The 20,284-nt window shown below is 37.1% G+C and overlaps 1 protein-coding gene across 3 annotated transcripts; it reads left to right on the top strand.

The window, feature by feature from the left end:
* Positions 1-11,826: 11,826 nt before the first annotated feature.
* Positions 11,827-19,356, top strand: LOC104428750 (disease resistance protein RUN1). Of its 3 annotated transcripts, none has more exons than XM_018866350.2 (7): positions 11,827-12,468; positions 13,326-14,415; positions 14,718-14,999; positions 15,077-16,850; positions 17,062-17,063; positions 18,595-18,769; positions 18,896-19,356. In XM_018866350.2, exons 1-4 carry the CDS (start codon positions 11,942-11,944, stop codon positions 16,844-16,846), a joined length of 3,669 nt encoding a protein of 1,222 aa, XP_018721895.2. In that variant the 5' UTR covers positions 11,827-11,941; the 3' UTR covers positions 16,847-16,850; positions 17,062-17,063; positions 18,595-18,769; positions 18,896-19,356. The 3 variants fall into 3 exon arrangements, with proteins under 3 accessions (XP_018721895.2, XP_039163970.1, XP_010040003.2); XM_039308036.1 differs by having other exon boundaries at positions 18,581-18,769; XM_010041701.3 differs by lacking the exon at positions 17,062-17,063.
* The last annotated feature ends 928 nt before the right edge of the window (positions 19,357-20,284 follow it).

Genomic DNA, 20,284 nt, shown 5'->3' with positions numbered 1-20,284 from the left:
TGACTCCATTTCGGTCACACTTCTATCAGCTTGTTCACCTATGAACACGTACCCTTTGGAGTGTTCGGAATATCTTATAAAGATACATTTCTTCCATCTAGGACCTAATTTGCCATGTTTATGGGAAGAATCATGAACATAAGCTGCACATCCCTATGGACGTAGACTACTCAAGTCTGGTTTCCTACCAGTCCATAATTCATAAGGGTGGAAGTGACTGATTTTGAGGGCACACGGTAGTATATAGGCAGCAGTCAATAATGCATCTCCCCAATAGGAGATAGGTAAATTTGCTTGTGCTATCATAGACCTAACCATTTCCAATATGGTTCTATTTATTCTCTTAGCTACCCTATTTTGTTGTGGAGTACCGGGAATAGTCAATTGTCGTACAATTCCCTTTTCATCACAAAGAGCCTTGAATTGCTCTGATAGATACTCACGTCCACGATCGGTTCTCAATGCCTTTATTGTTTTGTTCAATTGATTTTCTACCATCACTATATATCGTCTAAAGCAGTCTAATGTTTCTAACTTATGGGAGATCAGAAAGACATAACCGAAACGTGTGAAGTCATCTATGAAAGTAATGAAATACGAGGCTCCATGCCTCGCCCTCACATTCAAAGGACCACAAATGTCAGAATGTATGAGATGCAATGGAAATTAAGCTCTAGTCCCTTTACCGAATGGTTTTCTAGTTGTTTTTCCCGTCAGACAATGTTCACATATGGATAAACTAACATTAGTGAGTGACCCTAAAAGGCCTTCTCTAGCTAATCTTTGCATTCTTTGCAATCCAATGTGACATAATCTAGCATGCCAAGTACTTGCATCAATCTCAACGTTATTAGAAGACGCAATTAAAGAAAAACAACCATCAACATTAACATTGTATTGATCATAGTCAATGACTAACACCATAAAACCATTCGATACATGACCTGAATCATAATAAACTGTTTCATACAAAATATCAACACAATCACCATGGAAATTCAATACATAATCTAAGTTAAGAAGAACAACTACAAAGACCAAGTTTCGTCGAATATCTGGAGCATAAATGACATCATGTAGGAATAGGTTTCGACCACCACGTAAGATTAATTTACATGTGCCGATACCCTTCACTTCAACTCTTGAGTTATTCCCAACATATATCCATCTTCTTCCAGGCGGTATCCGACGATACTGCACAAACGCTTCTCAGTTTCTAGCTACATGGTCTGTTGCTCCTAAGTCTACAGTCCACATTGGATGAGATTCAGCAAGCATTATAGTGCTAGAAACAAAAGCATTACTCAAAGTAATGGAGTAATAGGGTACCTTTTTTGGCTCAGTGCATTCACGAGCAAAGTGACCCATCTTGCCACAATTGTGGCACTCCATCTTGGCCTTGTCCTTCTTTCCACCATGCTTCTTGCGTCGGAAGGTCTTAGCCCTCTTGGGTCCTTGATCAGTCATCTTCCCTTTGTTGTTGAATTGAAGATTCCTCTTGCGCTTGAAGCCCGAAGCTTTGCGCGAACTCGATTAAGCAACATAAGCATGGGTAGAGGATCTCGCAGCCTCTAGGCACTCATCCTCTAATTCCAAATGACGTGCAATATCATCAAAAGTGACGATGTTCTCATTATGCGTCATATTGATCTTCATATGCTCCCAATTATCAGTAAGAGACCTTATAACAGCCTGAACTTGCTGTTCATCAGTAAGGGAGTGACCTGCCGACTTCAACTCACGGATCATGTTTGACATTTCCCAAAGATGCTGCCTCATTGTTACATTTGGGCGCTTTCGGAATGTGTTAAACTTGATGGTGAGTCTCCTCAGCTTAGTGGCAGATGTACCCCCAAACTTATCTTTTAGGGCAATCCACATAGCTTGAGCTTTGTCATAACTTTCAAACTCACACATGAGATCATCTTGCATACAGCTTAGTAACGTGATCCGAGCAATGCTATTTTTCTTTTTCCAAGCTTGATAAGCTTCCAGATCTCTCATGTGCTGAGCTGAAGTTCCATGCTCAAGTTCATCCATGGTATGGTTGAGGGTTTCCAAAACCTCTTGCTCCTCAAGGATGTACTGAACCTTTCGGTGCCAAATATCATAATTGTCACCGTTCAGCTTCTCACCCTTATTGAGTTCAGCCACAATGGTCTTGGATGCCGAAGCCATAATCAATTGTTATAACACATTGATATAATAAACGCAGAATCAATACTAGCACACTATACAGAGTAACACACATATTTAATTTGCAGCAAAGACAAACTAAATTAATGATAATTCAACAAAAGACACAAAAGCAAAAGTTCACAATGTTCCCAATCAACTTCTATGTACAATTGTTCTATTATCATTAATTAGTTTAATTTGTGCAAATTTTAAGTTCTAGGTGAGAACTCCTTTCAATTCTACCAACCTACGAACTTCCACTAGGAAAAATAATTACATGACCTTATGTAATTTCTACATTTTTCCTTAACACAAAAACATAACATGATAATAACCAACGTATAAACAACAATCATGCTTCAACTATAATTAAAATTGCAATTCAACATGTAATGGATTTCCTATCATTGTTCTAATTTTCTAGCAACTAGAAAATTGCAAGTATATTAAAATATATACATCATATCATTGAACCAAGCTCTACACAGCATATATAACATCATTTGCACGCAAGCTAGCTACTGTATTTCCCTAATCACAAGAAAATACAAGCTACAAATGAATAAGCTGCATTAAACCCCAAAAAATACACATACATAGGGTTTCCAAAGCATTTTCATACATTTATAAAAATTCAAAAGTATAAAATAATTATACTATAGTGTAGACAACATTCATACGAACCAAACGCCACTGACCACGCTCTAATCAGAGCTTGCACGCACCCCCACGCGCCGCCTGAGTGCGCGGTGCGTGTGGCGCACGCGGCAGCGAGCCAAATGGCTCCTGGCTGGTCCGACTGGTTTGACCGGTGACCGGTCCGACCGATTTGACCGCCGGACCGGTTAATCGGTCCGACCGTTGATCGGTCAAGGGTCGGGTCGGGTCGGGTCATGGGTTGGGTTGCCGGTCGGGTCGGGTCGGGTTGTTGGCCGGTGATTGGCCGGCCAACTGTTGCCGGCGTTGACGTCATCGATGACGTCATCCCAACGGTTACCGACCGTTTGGGTGACGTCATGGTGACGTCATGACGCGTTGGTTCACCGACTGGCGCGTGCCGATTTGCAGGCTGGTGCGCATTGCACACGTGCCGGTTCGCCGACCGGCGCGTGTGGCGCATGCGCTGGCTGTGCCAGCACTTCAGGCGCGTGGCGCCCACGCGTAGTGGCTTCTGGCTGCACGTATGGGCGCGTTCGGCGTCTCCCGGTGGCGCTCGACCCATTGCTGGACTCGTCTCAATGAGCTCTTTCACCCTGTATATTCAAAATTAATTTTGACCAAAAAATTATTTCGAAAAATGGCCAAAACCTCATGGATGCACGCGACCCCGAACCCGTTCTTTGCTCCGGTTCAATTTCGAGTTTTTCATATGGCAATTCCGACTATCAGAGATCCAAACGGTGTAGATTTTATACTCTCGATCTTAATATCAAATGGTAAATGAGAAAAACTCGATGAAAAACAAGGTAGAAATCACAACCGGGCTCTGATACCAATGTTGGAATTCAAGTCGGCGGAAGACAACTTACCTGATTTCGATGCGCAAACAGCAAATAGCCCTGGAACAAACGTTGAATTGCTGATGAAACACGAACAACACTTCCTCATGTTAGTCTGGATGCAATCACAAAGAAAACACTCGATTTCCACGGCGTAAATGCCGATTGTTCTTACAAAAGTGAAAAAAGAATGCCTTCTTCTTCTTTGGAAAGGGAGAGAAAATTTTGGTGCGAATGATCTGCCAACTTGTCCAACGGTTATGTTCAGGAGGCTTTTATACATCTCCATGACACCCCTACAAATGGTGTCCTTCCATCGTACCGTATCAAGTCCAAATGGTGCGATCCAATCGCATCCCATCATGGACATACCAGCTAAAGTACTACATATGCCTATGCATGCAAACATTGAAATCGACTGGATGTTTAACTTGGGGTCGTGGGCCATGATGTCCTTGCCGATTGCAAAGCTCTCGTTGGCCATTGATGGGCGTCTTTGGCCACGGGCACCACTTACACAGATCTGGCGAGGTGATCTCATGGCGGCCCTCACTAGCCACTTCGTTTAAATCTCGTGAGGTGAGCAAACCAGCGGTCGGCGAGGGTCAACGGCCATTGTTGAGGCCCCGTTGGCCTTGAAGGAAAAAGAACTATGCTACAAAAAAAGAAAAAGAAAAGAAAAATATAAAAATAATAAAATATTCATAAAATTTTTTGAAAAAAAAGTTGCAAAAGTTGTCCATATCAGCATTTATTGTATAATGTAGGACAGTCGACGTGAACATCAGTATCTTTTGGCTCGAATTAGTTGGACGAAGACTATATTGGCAAAATGTTAAAAACTTTATGACTAGATTAGCAAAATTAACAAGTTTATAACTGATTAGTATTCATACAATAACGTTAGGATTATTTTGGTAATTATCCCTTTATTTTTTAGTTGACACTTTATGTAAAAAATATTGAGTTATCGATTACATAATATATTAACATATCATTCAATTAGTCAATATATCTGTATAATTTAGCAAATGATTATTCCTACTTAAATGGAAATGTGATTATCATTTGCAACAAAACTAATACTTTGAAAAGAGAAAAAAGAAGAATTTTTTTAGCTAATCCCTTTGGGCGTTACTATAAGAGTCTTGAACCTGTTATTAGAGTCTCTTACAGAATATTCGGTTTGAACTCTTCGTCCAATGATATGGCTTCATCTTGCAAAATGGTTATCTTGAAAACAATATTCCTTATTTTTCCATTGAATTTTTATTCTAATACCCGATATATGAAATATTTTGCTTTAAATAGAATGTATATCAACGATGAAATGCGTTCTTTATCTTAAATTTGAAAAGATCATTCACGTACGCCACGGGCAATTTGATATGGACAAATGGGGTCCTCACCCATTGAGTAGAACAAGATGTGAATGGAAGTGCTGTCCCTTGAATTTAACTGGCCACTTATGTTTCATGTTTTTTTTTTTTTGGGTGAATTGATACTATTCATATCCCGACATGACTTATTGTTTAATGACGTTCCCATCATTTCCAAAACTTCTCTCTTGAGGAAATAGGAAGATGGGACCTGCTAGTCTAGTAGCCTAATTTTCCACGAATCTGGCCCCAAAAACGTTGAATAAATGATCATGATTCTTGTATCTCTTGTCGTTAATGTTCTTGTTTATTAATAAATTAGAACGTGAAGCGCGGAAGTAATTCAAATTATATATTTTGTTTATGGAATGAAGGAATAAATTTTCATTGTGAGAAATTTTTGTGAGAAATTTTTCAAGCCCTTACAAAAAATAACACAATGCAATGAAAGAGACTTCTCATGACATAAAATGTGAAGTATACATTTATTAATGTTATATATATAACAAGGATATTACTACTGAACCGATAACACATGGTACCTGTGGAGAGTTGCTCTTCTTCTTCTTTCAATGAATTGCACTAGTGTGAGAACAAGTGTAGTATAAGTCCTAATGTTTTGACGGTTGATTAATCAAGTCCTAAACAAATTATTTTTCGTTAAATGAATCCTGTATGTTTTGGCTAATATGCACTCAAGTACTAATATCACTGCCGGTGACCTTTCATAACTAGAAGTACTCTTTGAGATTATTGTGAAATGAAGCATCATTTGAACCACAATTATAAACTAAACAAATGAATCTTACAGATCATTGAGTGGACAATTTCATTATGGAAAATAATAGAGAAATAAAGCCTACATTTTACCAAAACAGATAGGAAAAACCCAAAGCATGTTATTTTCGTTTTTTCTTGAGTCACGTAATATTATGGAGAAAAACTTATTATGTTTTGAATAAAGTTTCATAATCAAGTTTCTCACTCAGTTTTCAATGAAAATTATTCACTTCGTTCCTTGGTTATTGTCAAAATAATTTCTAATTTTTTTAAGAACTAAAAGAACATGATTTTGCGATGAGTAAATATCACCAGCAGGGAGACTAGGATTCAATTACACATTTTCTAAAAAGATTTAGAATATGGATTGATTAAATACAAATAAGACTCAATCAAGAAACAACCAAAATGCTTAAGTTTCCTATACCGCATATAATGCTTTTTGAGAACCTTTATGTAGTTGACACTTTAGAACAAAAAAGTACTGAGTTATCAATTACCTAATAGATTAACATACCATTGAAATAAGGAATATATTTGGATAATGTAGCAAATGATATCATGCAAGTTAGTAGCATATAAATTTTATTTTGAGGGAAATGAATTGTCATCGGCAAGAAAGATAATACTTTGAAAAGAGGAGATTTTTTTTTTCACTACCCCTTCTAGGCATCACCATAACAGTCTCGTGCCTGTTACAAAACGTTTAGGGTTACTATATGTTTGCGTTGAGCTTTCATCAATAAGAAAAGAAGTTCTGATTTTTCTCAATTTTTTTTTTGGTAAAGTTTAAAATATATATTTTTGGTAAAGGATTTTTCTCAATTTTGTACTATATATATAGCAGAAAAAGACATGAGGCGTTGTTTGATAATATTGTTACTAAAGCTGAACGTCTGGGAAATAAAATATGGGTAGGTTTTAAACTTCTATATATTTTGTCAACAAAGGCGATCGATTTTTTATTTTTCCTCTAGCTTTCATACGTCGAGCCATATTATAGCTCCGAAAACTCCATATACCAGCAATCACGGGTTACTTGCCATTTAAACCTTTTTAATTTTTTTTATATAACATTATTATCTGAAAACACAGTAACACAGCACTACTAGACAAGACCCGCTTGAAAAATGAGGATACCGTTGGCCCCAAGAATCTATCAGTCACACTTCATCAACTATGCCAATACACATCCTCGACGGCAATTTTCATGAAGTATGTTCCTTGTTTTTAGCATTTGGCTCGTCAATTATTCGCAAGTGCAAAAGCGATCTAAACACTGCATCTTTGCCTGGAGACCAGTCTTGTCGCTGTTGCCAAAAAAAATGCCTATTTGCTATTTTGCTCATTTTCAATTACATATCATCAACGATAGCTTGATGAAGCCTCATGTCAAACTAAAAGCAAAGTGAACTTAGCCTCACGAAAACTATATAATGAAATTGTAGAAATTAATTTCACATGAAAAGTGCAAAACACCGGACTAAGACTTACATCATTTATAGCTAGATTAAACTTGCTGTTGTTAGGGAAATCCCTTATAATGTTTTGAAGATGACAAAATAAATCAAAGGCTACTAACGTGTTTAATGGTTGAGTAATAGACTATGTAGATGATAGAACATGTAAATGATATTGTCGAAGTCTATATTTGGAAGATCCAAAAGATAGACTTTATGCTAAAGTTGAACTTATTTAGATTGTGTTCAGATCTTAAGGCTAAATATATTTAGAAGCAGAATATGTTCAGACTTACATCCAGATTGTAAAGTCTATTTCAGACAGAACACACTTAGACTCTACTTTAGACAAAATATTCTCAGACTTTACATCCAGAATGAGACACAAGTCCAGAACGTGACAAGGTCCAGAACGTAACACAAGTTCAAAACGTAAAAAATTCAAAACAAAGCATGTTCAGAACGAGACAACTTGATAGAATGTAACACAAGCCCAAAACATATAACGGCTAGTGATTTGGTTTGGATTTCACATCAAGATAGATTTGATTGACTCAATCTAATCGATTGACAATTAGATATTGAAGACGAGAACTTTCTAAATGAAGACCACCGGCCTTGGTGGCGAAGTTGGATAAGACCTTGAACCTTGGGGGAAAGGTGCAAGGGTCAAAACCCAGTGGAAGCATCGGCGTCTTAAGCGTGATGTCGGGGTGGTGGGTCCTCCACTAGCATCACTCCAGGGTTTACTTGGCAGCTATGTACCGCCGTAAGGTGACGAACGGCTGACGGGGTTCCCTGGATTACCAAAAAAAAAAAAACTTTCTAAACGAAGAAGCTCTACTTATGGAAACCAAGATTCTATTTGTATGGACAATCATAATCAATTTGGGATTCTACTTCTATCACTCAAAGGCTACTAAATTTTCTAGATACAGATCTGTCCAATGGGTAGATTTGAAGACGATTCTCTAGATACTGTCTAACGGCTAGTTTGGAAGTTGAGGAGTATTTAAGGAGATCAAGGACTGATGAGCAAGTAAGAGAGAAGCATAGAATTTATAATTTCAAAGTCTGAGTGACATTCGATCATACACTTGTCTTTGGTGAGCTTAAACGTTTGTAATCATGAGAGAAATACCAAAAGAGTGACTTAGTGAGATAGTGTGATCTATCACTAAGTGTTTGCACTCGAAATTGTAATCTCTAATATGTTAGCGTGGGAGAGTGGACGCAGGCTTGATCTAAGCCAAACCACTATAAATTTCATGTGCAACATTCTCTTCCCTTAACTCTCATTATATAAGTCTGTTGCACAATTACAAGTTATTTCAGAAATCTGTTCTATCGCATAATAGATTTTGGACACCTACCAGAAGTTTGTGGTTCTCTTATTAGACTTTGATCCTTATTTAGACTTTGTTCAAAATTTATTTTATTCCGAGGTTTATTTTAAACACCTATTTACCCCTTCTAGGTGTTCGTACTAGTACTTTAAGCTGCTATAGTGAGATTGAATCTAAAACTATAATTTTTCGTAAGGTCAATTTACGAGTATTTTTTATAGTATCTTATACGGTGAAGACAGAACAAACCAAGGACTTCCAATAGAATCAATTACACACAGCCCATGTGGAGAGTTACTCTTCTTTTTTAAGTTAATCACCCTAGCTATGTGACCTTTAGTAACTGGACAGTCACACTCTATGAGATTCTTATGAAAGGAAGCATCATTTTAACCTCAATAAAATATAAAACATATAAATCTTATCGATCATTGGATAGAGAACTTGATTATGGAAACCAATTAAGAAGTAAAGTGTAAAATTTACCTAGACTGATAGGCAAAACCCAAACCATATGATTTTGATTTTTTTCTTGAGTCACATAAAGCTATGAATTTTTTTTTTAATTCTATTTTATAATAGAATCTCATAATCAAGTGTCTCACTCAATTTTAGATGAAACTTAAGTGTCATATTTCCTAATTATTGTCAAAGTAATTTTTAATTTTGTAAATAACTAAACGGACATGATATTTGCAATGAGTTAATGTCACCGGCAGGGAGCTTAGGTGAGTTACATATTCTTTAAAAATATTTATGACTCAATCAACATACAACCAATTAGCTTGGGGCTCCTATTGCTTGTATATCGTATTTCGAGAACCTTTATCATTTAGTTGACACTTTAGAATTACAAAAATATTAGGTCATCAATTACATAATAGATTACCATAATATTCAGTTAGGAAATATATTTGGATGATTTAACAAGTGATCTTTGCAAGCTAATAGTGCTTAATTTTTAGTGAGAGGGAAATATATTATCATCAGCGAGTAGCGACAAAGATATTACTTTGAAAAGAGGGGAAAAAGAATTCTTTAAGCTGTCTCTTTGGACCCTATCATAGGAATCCCCCATATGTCACGGAGCGTTCGAGTTGAACTTTTTGTCCAACAAGAAAATTTTATCTTAGAAATTATAATCTTGAAATAGAAATGTGTAGTATTTTTCCTTTAGAAACTTATTTGAACTGTAACTATATACGACATATTTTACTTAATTAAAATTAGATGACTGAATTGCTTTCATTATCTTAAAATTGGAAAGATGAATACATGCATCGACCCTTCGTGGAATCATAAATTCACGTAAATGACGGGGCAGTTATATATGCACGGAGGGAGTCCTCGCTCCTCGAATAGAACAAAATGTGAAGGAAAGTGTCGTCCGATAATTCAAGAAAAGAACATCATCATCTTTTCATATTGAGATATGAACAAATTTTGTCGTTACATCCCTCGTTTTTGTCAATTGACTGGTCCTGTTGGTCTTGCCTTACAAGTAGGTATTATTTTAGAGTACATCTTTTGTTTGTTTGTTTTCTTAGTTTGAAATTAGGGACGGGGTTCATGCATCTTGTGCACTGCTAGCTGCCTGAATGAGATAGCCTTTGTCCTGTTTTGACATGGGGGAAGATAACGCGAGACAGTGGCAGAATTAAAAGCTTCTAAACTTTTTATGAAACTATCGTTTTATGAAATGGGGACACCTTGCTGATAAATTTTTTTGTTAATTAACCCACTCAAATGCGTGTCTTTCTATACCTAACCCAACATGTCGGATTGGATTTATCTAGTGCGTGCAAAAGATTTTAGATTAATAATTTAACACCTGAGGTGGAATCAATTGAAGTTAGGTATTTTCTATTTTGAAGGGTAATCAAACTCATATGACCAATTAGAATGCGAAGTGAAATCAATTGATATACTTTCTGATCAATGGAAAATAATTTTAAGAAAATTGTTTTCAAGAAAAATGAGTTGTTTTTTTACGGTTGATTTTGTGGAAAATCACTTTGAAAGGAATTCTGGTGTTCAGCAAAGAATAAAATTGATTGAATATCCATTATAAATTACCTTTAAAACAACAGTTCAGTCGTATTTAGAAACAAATCAAAAACTTTCAAGCTCAAATAAGACTTCTTTATTATTCACGGTGCGAATAAATTAGACGAGTTATTATTCACAGAACAAATTGATTGAAGGAACGTAAGATCTGAGGACAGCAGATCTCTGAAAGTTGATGAAACGGTCAATGGAGAGTGGTTCGTGAAGATTCGAGCGACAACTGGCCGCGCATGCATGTGGTGCGTGGAGTAGAGCATCAGTGCATTGTTAACTTTCTAAATCAAATAAACTTTGTCCAGTTGTGACCTGAGGGAAAGTTCTCAGTTTAATAATTCTGAACGGAAACTGGAATCAATCGAAATTATGTATTTTCTGTTTTGAAGTGCAATCAAACTCATATTATTAACTAGATTAACATACAATTTAATTTTCTATTGCAGGAAATTTTCTCGGTCCTACCAAGAGAATGTGCAATGCCAAACTTCCCACAACACTTTGGCTCATTGCAAAGAGGGGAAAAAAGAAGATAATACTTTCGAAAAGAGGGGAAGAACAGAATTTTTTTTTTTTCTCTACCATTTCTAGGCATTACCATAAGAGTCTCATGCCTATTACAAAATGTTTGGCTTCAACTCTTTTTCCAACAAGAAATTTTAATCTTAGAAATTTTTACTTTCAAAAGAAGTATATGGTATTTTTCCCTAAATTTTTTTATTGGAAATGTAGCCTCTATAGAACATAATTTACTTACTCAAATAGAATGTAATCCATGAATGAATGCTTTCTCTATATTAATTTAATTATGGACAGATGATGTCCTCACTCATTGAATACAACAAAATGCGAATGGAAGTGCCGTCTCTTCAATTTATCGGTCCCTTATATTTCTTTTTTTTTTTCCGTAGATTGATACTTTTTTGTCCCCACATGATTGGCTGCTTGTTGTAAGTTAGTTTCAAAGAATCTCTATCACGCAGACTCCTTATTCCTTTTGAATTCCAATTATATATCTATGCTTACGACGATGTCCCCACCCATTACTATAATTCTCTCTTAAGAAAAGAGGGAAATGGGACCTGGTAGTCAACTACCCTGATTTCCACGAATCTGGCCTAGACAACATCAAATAAAGGATTATGATTTCTTCATTTGGCTCGTCCATAAATCCTCCGGAATCACAATTATTAGACACTACCCTTGCATCTCTCCTCATAATACCTTAACTCCTGAAGATGAAGAGGAGGGACTCATCGCATGGAAAAGCGGCGATCATGACCGATAGAGATGATGTTGAGTTGTCACTAGGGGCTGAATTTGATGTGTTCTTGAATTTTAGAGGGCCCGACACTCGCCGGAATTTTACTGATTGCCTCTATCACTCCATGGATGGAGCTGGGATTCATGTTTTCAGAGACGACGAAGAGATTAGAAAAGGTGAAGTGATGAAAGGCGAACTAGAGCGTGCGATTAAGAACTCCACAATCTTTATGCCCATCTTCTCTAAAAATTATGCGTCTAGTGCGTGGTGTCTTCGCGAGCTTGCATTCAAGGTGGACTGCTTGAGAAATAGAGATGACAACGCAATGATCCTACCGATTTTCTTCGACGTGGATCCTGATGATGTCAAACTCAAAACCAGGCTATACCACGATGCTTTGCAAAAACATGAGCAGAAGTTCGGCAGCAATCTAGTGCAGCAATGGAAGGAGGCTCTGATGGAGGTCGCTCATATCAAAGGATGGGATCTCAAGGATACAGGGTAAGGTTTCAGTTTTTTTTTTTTTCGTTGATTTAGATATTTAATTGATATTAATAATACTCATCCTGGCATCAAAAGTTAAAACTACCCATTGCTCTCTCTTTCATCAAATTATCATTGAATTCACACATATTTGATTACTACTAACTACACATCCACTCAATCAAATAAATGCTCAATTCCAGTCAAAACTAGATACTTTCTCTAGAAAGACATGACAAATCAATTTTGAATTAATTATTTGATTATCATCTTTTAGATAGACTAGACATACTTTTTCTTAACTTCTAAATCCAATTTTTGTAGGATTTGAAACAAGAAAGCAATTGTTCTAGCTATTACTATTTTAAACCATGCAAAACTAGAAAAACAGAGCACTCACCATATTTGAGCAATCAAAAAGGAAAAAACAAATCCTTTGCATATTTAAAGGAAGAAAGTCCACGGGTTTCGGTTTTTACAATTTTATGGAGGAGGGAGCATCTTTTGCAAAGTTTAACATTTATAAACTTACATAATTGCAACTCATTTTAAGTACATTCACATGGATTTTGATTGATATATTTTTCTTTGTAAAAAGAGTTAGAGCTTTTGTAAAATTAATATTTCTTTTTCCAGCTTCTTTGTTTTTTGTTTTTTGTTTTGTTTTTGTTTGGGGGGCAATTTACTTACAATTGACTTTTTCCTACTTATCCGTAGAGTATATATTGAAAAATCTTTGGGAGGGGGCCACTCGCCCAGTCTCCACCCCCACTCCCTTAGCTGGTTTGTGTTTAACTTCTAATATTTCTAACCTTAATAGTTTAATATTCTTTCTGCGATAGATCTGACTAAACCCTTCGTATCAAATATGACAGCCAAGGTCAACTCATTAGATCAATCGTCGCTGAAGTTTTGATCAAAATGAATAAAAGAGAAAAAATTCTACCCGATCATTTAGTCGGAATTCAAGATTGTGTTGAAGATGTCATGCACCTATTAGATGAAGGTTCTCCTGATGTACGCTATCTAGTAATCCATGGCATGGGTGGCATTGGTAAGACGACTCTTGCTAAAGTTGTCTTTAACCAAATTTCTGGTCGGTTTGATGGGTGTAGCTTCCTTTTGGGTGTTCAAGAAGCTGCAAAGGATGGCAAAATTGTCCAATTACAAAAGCAATTATTGTCAGAAATTCTCAACTCCACACCAGTGGAGATTTTTGACTCTGATATAGGGATTAACCAGATTAAAAGGAGATTTCGCCACAAAAAGGTACTTATTGTTCTTGATGATCTATATGAGTGGGACCAACTCTCTATGCTTGCAGCAAAGGGTAATTGGTTTGGTCTGGGGAGCAGAATCATTATTACAACGAGAGACACCAACAATTTGGCAATTGAAGAGTATAAAATTTATCAAATGACAGAATTGCTTTATCACGATGCCCTTCAACTTTTTAGCAAGCATGCTTTCGGAATGGATTCCCCTCCACGTGACTACGATGATATTTCTTGCAATATTACTCGCATGACTGGTGGGCTTCCTTTGGCTCTTAAAGTTATTGGTTGTTCTCTTTATCGCAAAACAAAAACAATTTGGAAAGATATGTTGAAGAAATTAGAGTCGATTCCTGAGCAACATATCTATGACAAATTAAAGATTAGCATTGAAATGCTAAACGAAGAACAAAGAGAAATTTTTCTTGATATTGCTTGTTACTATATTGGTGAAGAAAGAATCTATCCATACTACATGTGGAAAGCTTTGGCCTTTTACCCAAAAATTGAGATCGATTTCCTCATTGGTATGTCTTTGATAAAGATCAATGATGATGATACACTATTGATGCATGGCTTGCTTAGAGACCTTGGAAGAGAAATTGTTCGACGAGAAGACGTCAATGTTCCTGGGAAGCGTAGTAGACTTTGGCAACCCAAGATTGCATTGCAAGTAGTGGGGACTAGAACGGTAAATTTCATTCATAGTTTCCGTCTTCTCGATCAAGGGAACATTGGCTCGATTAGAGTATATTTCTGAATGTGTTCTTTTGCTTTGCACATCATAAAAACTAAATTTATTAATTTTGAGTGATTGAAGATGGTAACAAAAATTTATATCTAGAAAATATTAATAGCGTACATTTAAAATCTAAAAGTAGAAGCAAACAATAATGCTTTACTTATAGAACAAGAATATGCAATATTTACTCACAGAACGCGTTCCTTTTTTTTACCGTAGGAAAGCTCACTTATGCCTTTTCATGTTGTCAGGGAACAAAGAACATCATAGCTCTCAAACTAACTAGACTTTCTGAAGATCGCAACTTTACAAGTGAAGAGTTTTCGAGGCTGCCTAGCTTAAGGTTTTTGGAATTAGAAAGGGGAAACTTGGTGGGAGACTTTAAGAATCTTTTCTTGAATTTAAAATGGCTCTCTTGGCATCGTTGCCCTTCACACTTGCAGGCAGTCAATCTATGTTTACAGAACTTAGTCGTACTCAAGCTTTCAAATAGCGAAATTCCTGAGAACTGGAATGGATGGGGCCCATGCTTGGTATGGTTTCGCATCACATATACACATTTGTTGCCATTTCCCTTGCCTTACTTTTCTAATTGTAGTTTGTTTCGCAGGTGAACAGTGACTTGCAAGTTATACATCTCATGAGATGCTATCTCTTGACAACTCCTGACTTCTCAATGTGCTTGAAGTTGAGGATATTGGTTTTTGCTGAACATTGTCCGGAGTTGCCACAAATTGGTAGTTCTATTGGTAAGCTAGAGCGCCTAAAGCGATTGGAAATAATTGTAGCCAGAATTCAACAATCAAAGTTGTCTACAAGCCCCCATTTTGACTTGGGCGTAGTGCCTTCTGCAATATGCCATCTAAAGAACTTGTCAAGTCTAAAGCTAGAAGGGTTGTGTATGCGGGAGCTTCATCCATCTATTGGAGAGATGGCGGGCTTGACATGCTTGTCTTTAGAGCGTTGTTATCAGCTTAGAAGGCTTCCGGATTCCATTGGGAAATTGAGGTCGCTCCTCAGATTGAATTTGTATGACACAAGAATTAGAGAGTTACCTGATTCTATTGGAGATCTCAAAATGTTGGAAGAAATGGACTTAGGAGACACTAAAATAAGAGGGCTGCCAAACTCCATTGGAGGGCTAGAATCATTGCTTGACTTAAGATTGGGGGGTTCAAAGATTACTGCACTTCCTGCTTCTATTGGATATCTTAAAAAACTAAAGTTCTTAACTATGCAACATAGCAAGATAAAAGAGTTACCCTATTCTATTGGAGATCTCAAAATCTTGGAGTGTTTGAGCCTAGGATGGACTCAAATAAGGGAGCTACCAAACTCCATTGGAGGACTAGAGTCATTACTCCAATTAGACTTGTGCGGTACAAAGATTACTGAACTACCTGCTTCAATTGGATATCTTAAAAGATTGAAGTTCTTATATATGTTATGTAGCATGATAAGAGAGTTACCCAATTCCATTGGATACCTTAAAATGCTGGAGCACTTGGATATGAAATGGAGTAAGTTAAGAGAGCTACCAAAGACCATTGGGATGTTGGAGAATCTTGAAACGTTAGCATACCATGGTAGTAGAAATATGGACATGACATGGCCTCCTAAGCTTTCAGATTTACACATATCTGGTGATGATCCTCAATCTCTCATATTGCCTCCTCAGCTTTCGTCATTTTCATTATGTTGTGATGATCCTCAATCTATCCCAAGGCTTCCTCTAGGTCTTCATAGTTTGGTATTAACGGGTGTCAAGTCACCGATGGTACAACCACTCCTTTCCGAATTGAGATATTTGTCCAAGTTAACACTCGGTAAATGCAGTTCAAGAGAGATCGTTATCGAACAGCTAGAGTGTCTCCATCATTTGGATGTGTATTACTGTAAGTCGCTGGTGATATTGGATCTATCAAGTTTAGAGAGGCTCAAAGAGCTAACAATTTGGGAGTGTCCTCAATTAATCGAGATTCGATATTTGGAAGAAATGGAGTCGCTGAAGGAATTACATATTATGACAGGTAACTCGATAGAACGGTTACCTAAACTATCGAAACTATATAAGTTGAGGAGGCTGCGTGTAGAAGACTGTAGATTACTGCGGTGTTTGCCTGATTTACCAAACTCGCTTTTGTCAATTGGGGATTGGAGGTCCACGGAAAGTTCACCCGAGCTATCAAAACATAGAAGGCTGCGGTCAATGGAACTGTCTCACTGTGAATCACTGCAAGGTGCTGTACCAAACGGATGGCGTCCCGTTATTCATGCATGCCCACTGTTAGGCGAGTCTGGTGACGTTGACCCATATTGCAGCTTGTGTCGGAAGTCAAACCCGGGCCTCTGCGCAAGGAGGCGAGCTATGTGGAGGTGACACGGTACTCGTTCCCAATTCATACGTACTTTGCCTTTAGTTTCTTCATTTGTCTTTTCCCTTCCCATTTCTTTCTTACTTTGTCTCCTTCCAACCTCTTTTTCAGTTCCTCCTGTTCACTCTAAAGATTCATATCATATCCCCATTTTTCACTCTTTCCCATTTCTTTATTTCATTGTCTTTTCTTATCTTGTTTAGTTAGATCAAATGCGTAGTGGTGCATATTCGTAGGGCTTTATGAGAAGTTGACATTGGCACTTTCTCCGCTGAACACATGGCGATTTTTCTTCTTATTTTCCCCCTTTTCTTAGGCTAACTTAATTGTGATTAACAATGGAGAAATGCCACCAATTTTTTTTTTTTTTTTTTTTTTTTTTTTTTTTATAGAAAAATTAAGTCAAGCCCCACCATAGTCGTATTAAATGAGGAGATAGAACCTTTGTCTCCATCAGATGCTAAAATTAGAGGAAAATCATAACAAAAGAAAGCTACACAAAAAATATCATTGATGTATATCAATTCAAAGGTAAGGGAAGATTGACCTAAAGTGGAGGATTTATAAAAATGACGTAGCATGGTCGTAACAAATTCACGGTAGAAGCTAAAAGAGGTTAAACTCAACTTAGGATAGAAATTCTAGGATATAAAAAGAGGGATAGAGGCACCAATAGATCTCAGACCTTTTAAAAATGTTCAATTGAGTCTATGAATTATTTTTATTGATGAATGCATTTCCATAGAAAGGTTAACTAAACAATCAAAACTACGCAAGTTATTAAGTTTGTTCGTAAATCAATCTGAATCACTGCAAGTATTAAGAATTGATAACTTGAGCTCTATAAAAAGGTTACCTGTCCTATCAAAACTACATGAGTTGTGATACTTGAGCATAAGTCATTTTGACTTGCTGCAAGGTTTGCCTAATGTGCCAAACAGTTGCCTTCGCGTTGTTCGCATGCTCAATGTCAGGCGTGTCCTGTGACTTTGATATGTACTGCAAATGGTGTCGGAAATCCAACCCTTGCCTATCTTGAAGGTGGATGGGTATGTTTACTTGAAAGTGGCACTCTTTCCCATTTCAGGCTTACTTTGCTGTAATTACATTTATCCTCTGTCCTTCCCATTCTGTATCGTCTCTTCTCAACCAATTAACCAGCTTTTTATCAGTTCTTCTTGTTCACCTCTAGAGATGATATGCACATCTTGCACATTACACAATAGCTCGGTCTAATCTTATCTAGTTTAATTAAATAAATGCGTGGCGGTCCGTAGTGCTCTATGAGAAGTTGACATTGACACTTTCTCCTCCCAACAACTGGCAATTTTTCTTCTACTTTTTCTTTTCTTATGCTAACTTAATTATGATAACCGAGTAAAGAAATGCCATCATTTATTTTTGAAAGAAAAATCACATCAAGCTTCATCATAATAATATAAAATAAGTAGACAAATGGTCGTCTCCACCGGGTGACAAAATTACAGGAAAATCGTGACAAAAAAAGCTACACCAAGAAAGGTCACTATAGTATAATTCTATTTGTTTCGAAAAAATAAATGTCAGGAAAAAGTTGTCCATATTTTTTGGCGTTTGATACACGGAAAACAGATCAGTGAAGGAAAAGATTTTCAGTCAACGAAAAAGACACTTTTAAGGTACCGAAAAATGATTTCCACACTGAAAAAAGAAAAGAAAAGGAAATCATTTTCTATTAATCCACCTCTCACACAACATAGCGCCTTGGTGGCAGGCATGCGTAGGCTTAGATGGCTTTAAGGTGAATGTGCAGTGTACATCGGATACGCTCGGAGCCGGGTTGGGCGGTAGGGCCGAATTGACATGGCACTCGATGCGTTGGTGGCCACGAACTTCCCGGATAACGGTTGCATTGCTCGCATGAGCCACGGCACCGATGCGCTGTACTGGTAAGTCTGGCCTCTTCGTTTAAGGTAGCTTTGGTAATTTTTACATTACATGGACATGAAGTCTCAGTTTGATTATGAATCTCTTATACACTCTGACTTGGTTATTTTATCCGAATGATGCTACAGCAAACAGCTCGAAACAAACCGCGATATTTTCCACCCAAAAGACCCTGCCTCGCATACCATCCACATAGCAGCGGTTGCATAAACCTGCGTCTTCCTGGAAGAGTTCATGCAACCCGATCGGGACATGTTCCACTCTGTCACGACCCTCCATTTTGAGAGAGTTTTCACTATCTAATGCTATATTATGTGATATCATGGTGAAGCGCATTCTAATTAGTTAAATTTTACTGAAAGTACATTGGACTCGATTCTCTTCTGGTAATACTGATTTGAGGGTTTCCCCTTTTGAGCAGTGATGCCCTAGGAGGCACAGTGAATGAATATGATGAAGTTACATCTTGGGTCGATTTTTGACTGTCTAATTGAGAATGAAAAATTTGGAAATGCACTCAAGATGAAGAGCACAAATCTTCAAAAAGTATGGAATGAGATTTTCTAAGTAAAGGAGACCATATTCAGTGTACTGCCAAAATACTCATGCATTCTTTCTTTTTATTTTGTTATTTATTAGTACCGGGAGACTTTTTATAGTATGGATATTATTAGGTCAATTCTATGGGTCATCTTCATATGTGTAACTATTTTGCTTATTAGCTTGCTCTGGCATAAGCTCTCTCTTTCTCTCTCTTGGAGTACTACATCTCTCTTTCTCTCTCTTGGAGTACTACAACGGAGTGAAACGAAGTGTAAGGAGGAGAAAGAATTAGTGTATTTGTGGTTGTGAAAATAAAGAAGTTTTATTGTGCATCATCCTCTTGTGTAGTGAAACATGAGATTGAATTTGCCTAGCTTGTTAATGCTGCTTCTTGAGAAACATTTGTGTAGCACCACATTTACATGAAAACGTGCGATGGGCCCCCAACTCGCATTTGTTCATTAACAGAGACCAAAATATACATTTGGTATTAAAATATGGTCCACCTGGCCTCCGTGGACCCAAGCCCGGTCTCCATAGACTTGAGCCCACTTTTGATGGACCTGAGCTCCGGTGCCAAGGATCCAGGCACGAGCATCGGGGTCCCAAGCCTGGTCGAACGGAGCCTACATGTTGTCAACCAATTGGTAGGTTAGAGCCAATTAAACTAAAGGGGTTTTTATAACTAACATAACATGGTCACAACAAGGTCGGCATTGAAGCTAAAAGAGGTTAAACTCAAGTTATCGAACAAACAAGAAGTGACTTGATAAGTAAATATTGTATAAGATAGAAAGTCTACGGTATAAACAGAGGTATAGAGGTAAAATGTTCAATTGAGTCTTGAAGCTATTATTTTATCTTTTTTGGCCAATTTAGTTCTTGAACTTCAATTTTCAGGCTAGCGAATGATTACTATGAAAGAAAGAAAATGAATGAATAATCATGATTTAGAGAAATTAATTGGATCCTTT

Source organism: Eucalyptus grandis, chromosome 3, assembly GCF_016545825.1.
Source record: "Eucalyptus grandis isolate ANBG69807.140 chromosome 3, ASM1654582v1, whole genome shotgun sequence".
Classification (NCBI taxonomy): Eukaryota; Viridiplantae; Streptophyta; class Magnoliopsida; order Myrtales; family Myrtaceae; genus Eucalyptus; species Eucalyptus grandis.
Note: the sequence above shows the minus strand (reverse complement) of the source record. Positions and strands in the feature narration are given on the sequence as shown.

Bases quoted from the DNA above. Each gene is read 5' to 3' on its own strand.
- LOC104428750 (XM_010041701.3), top strand. From the start codon at position 11,942: ATGAAGAGGAGGGACTCATCGCATGGAAAAGCGGCGATCATGACCGAT. The intron at 12,469-13,325 runs GTAAGGTTTCAG...CAAATATGACAG, and splicing joins TGGGATCTCAAGGATACAGG to CCAAGGTCAACTCATTAGAT. The intron at 15,000-15,076 runs GTATGGTTTCGC...TTTGTTTCGCAG, and splicing joins ATGGATGGGGCCCATGCTTG to GTGAACAGTGACTTGCAAGT.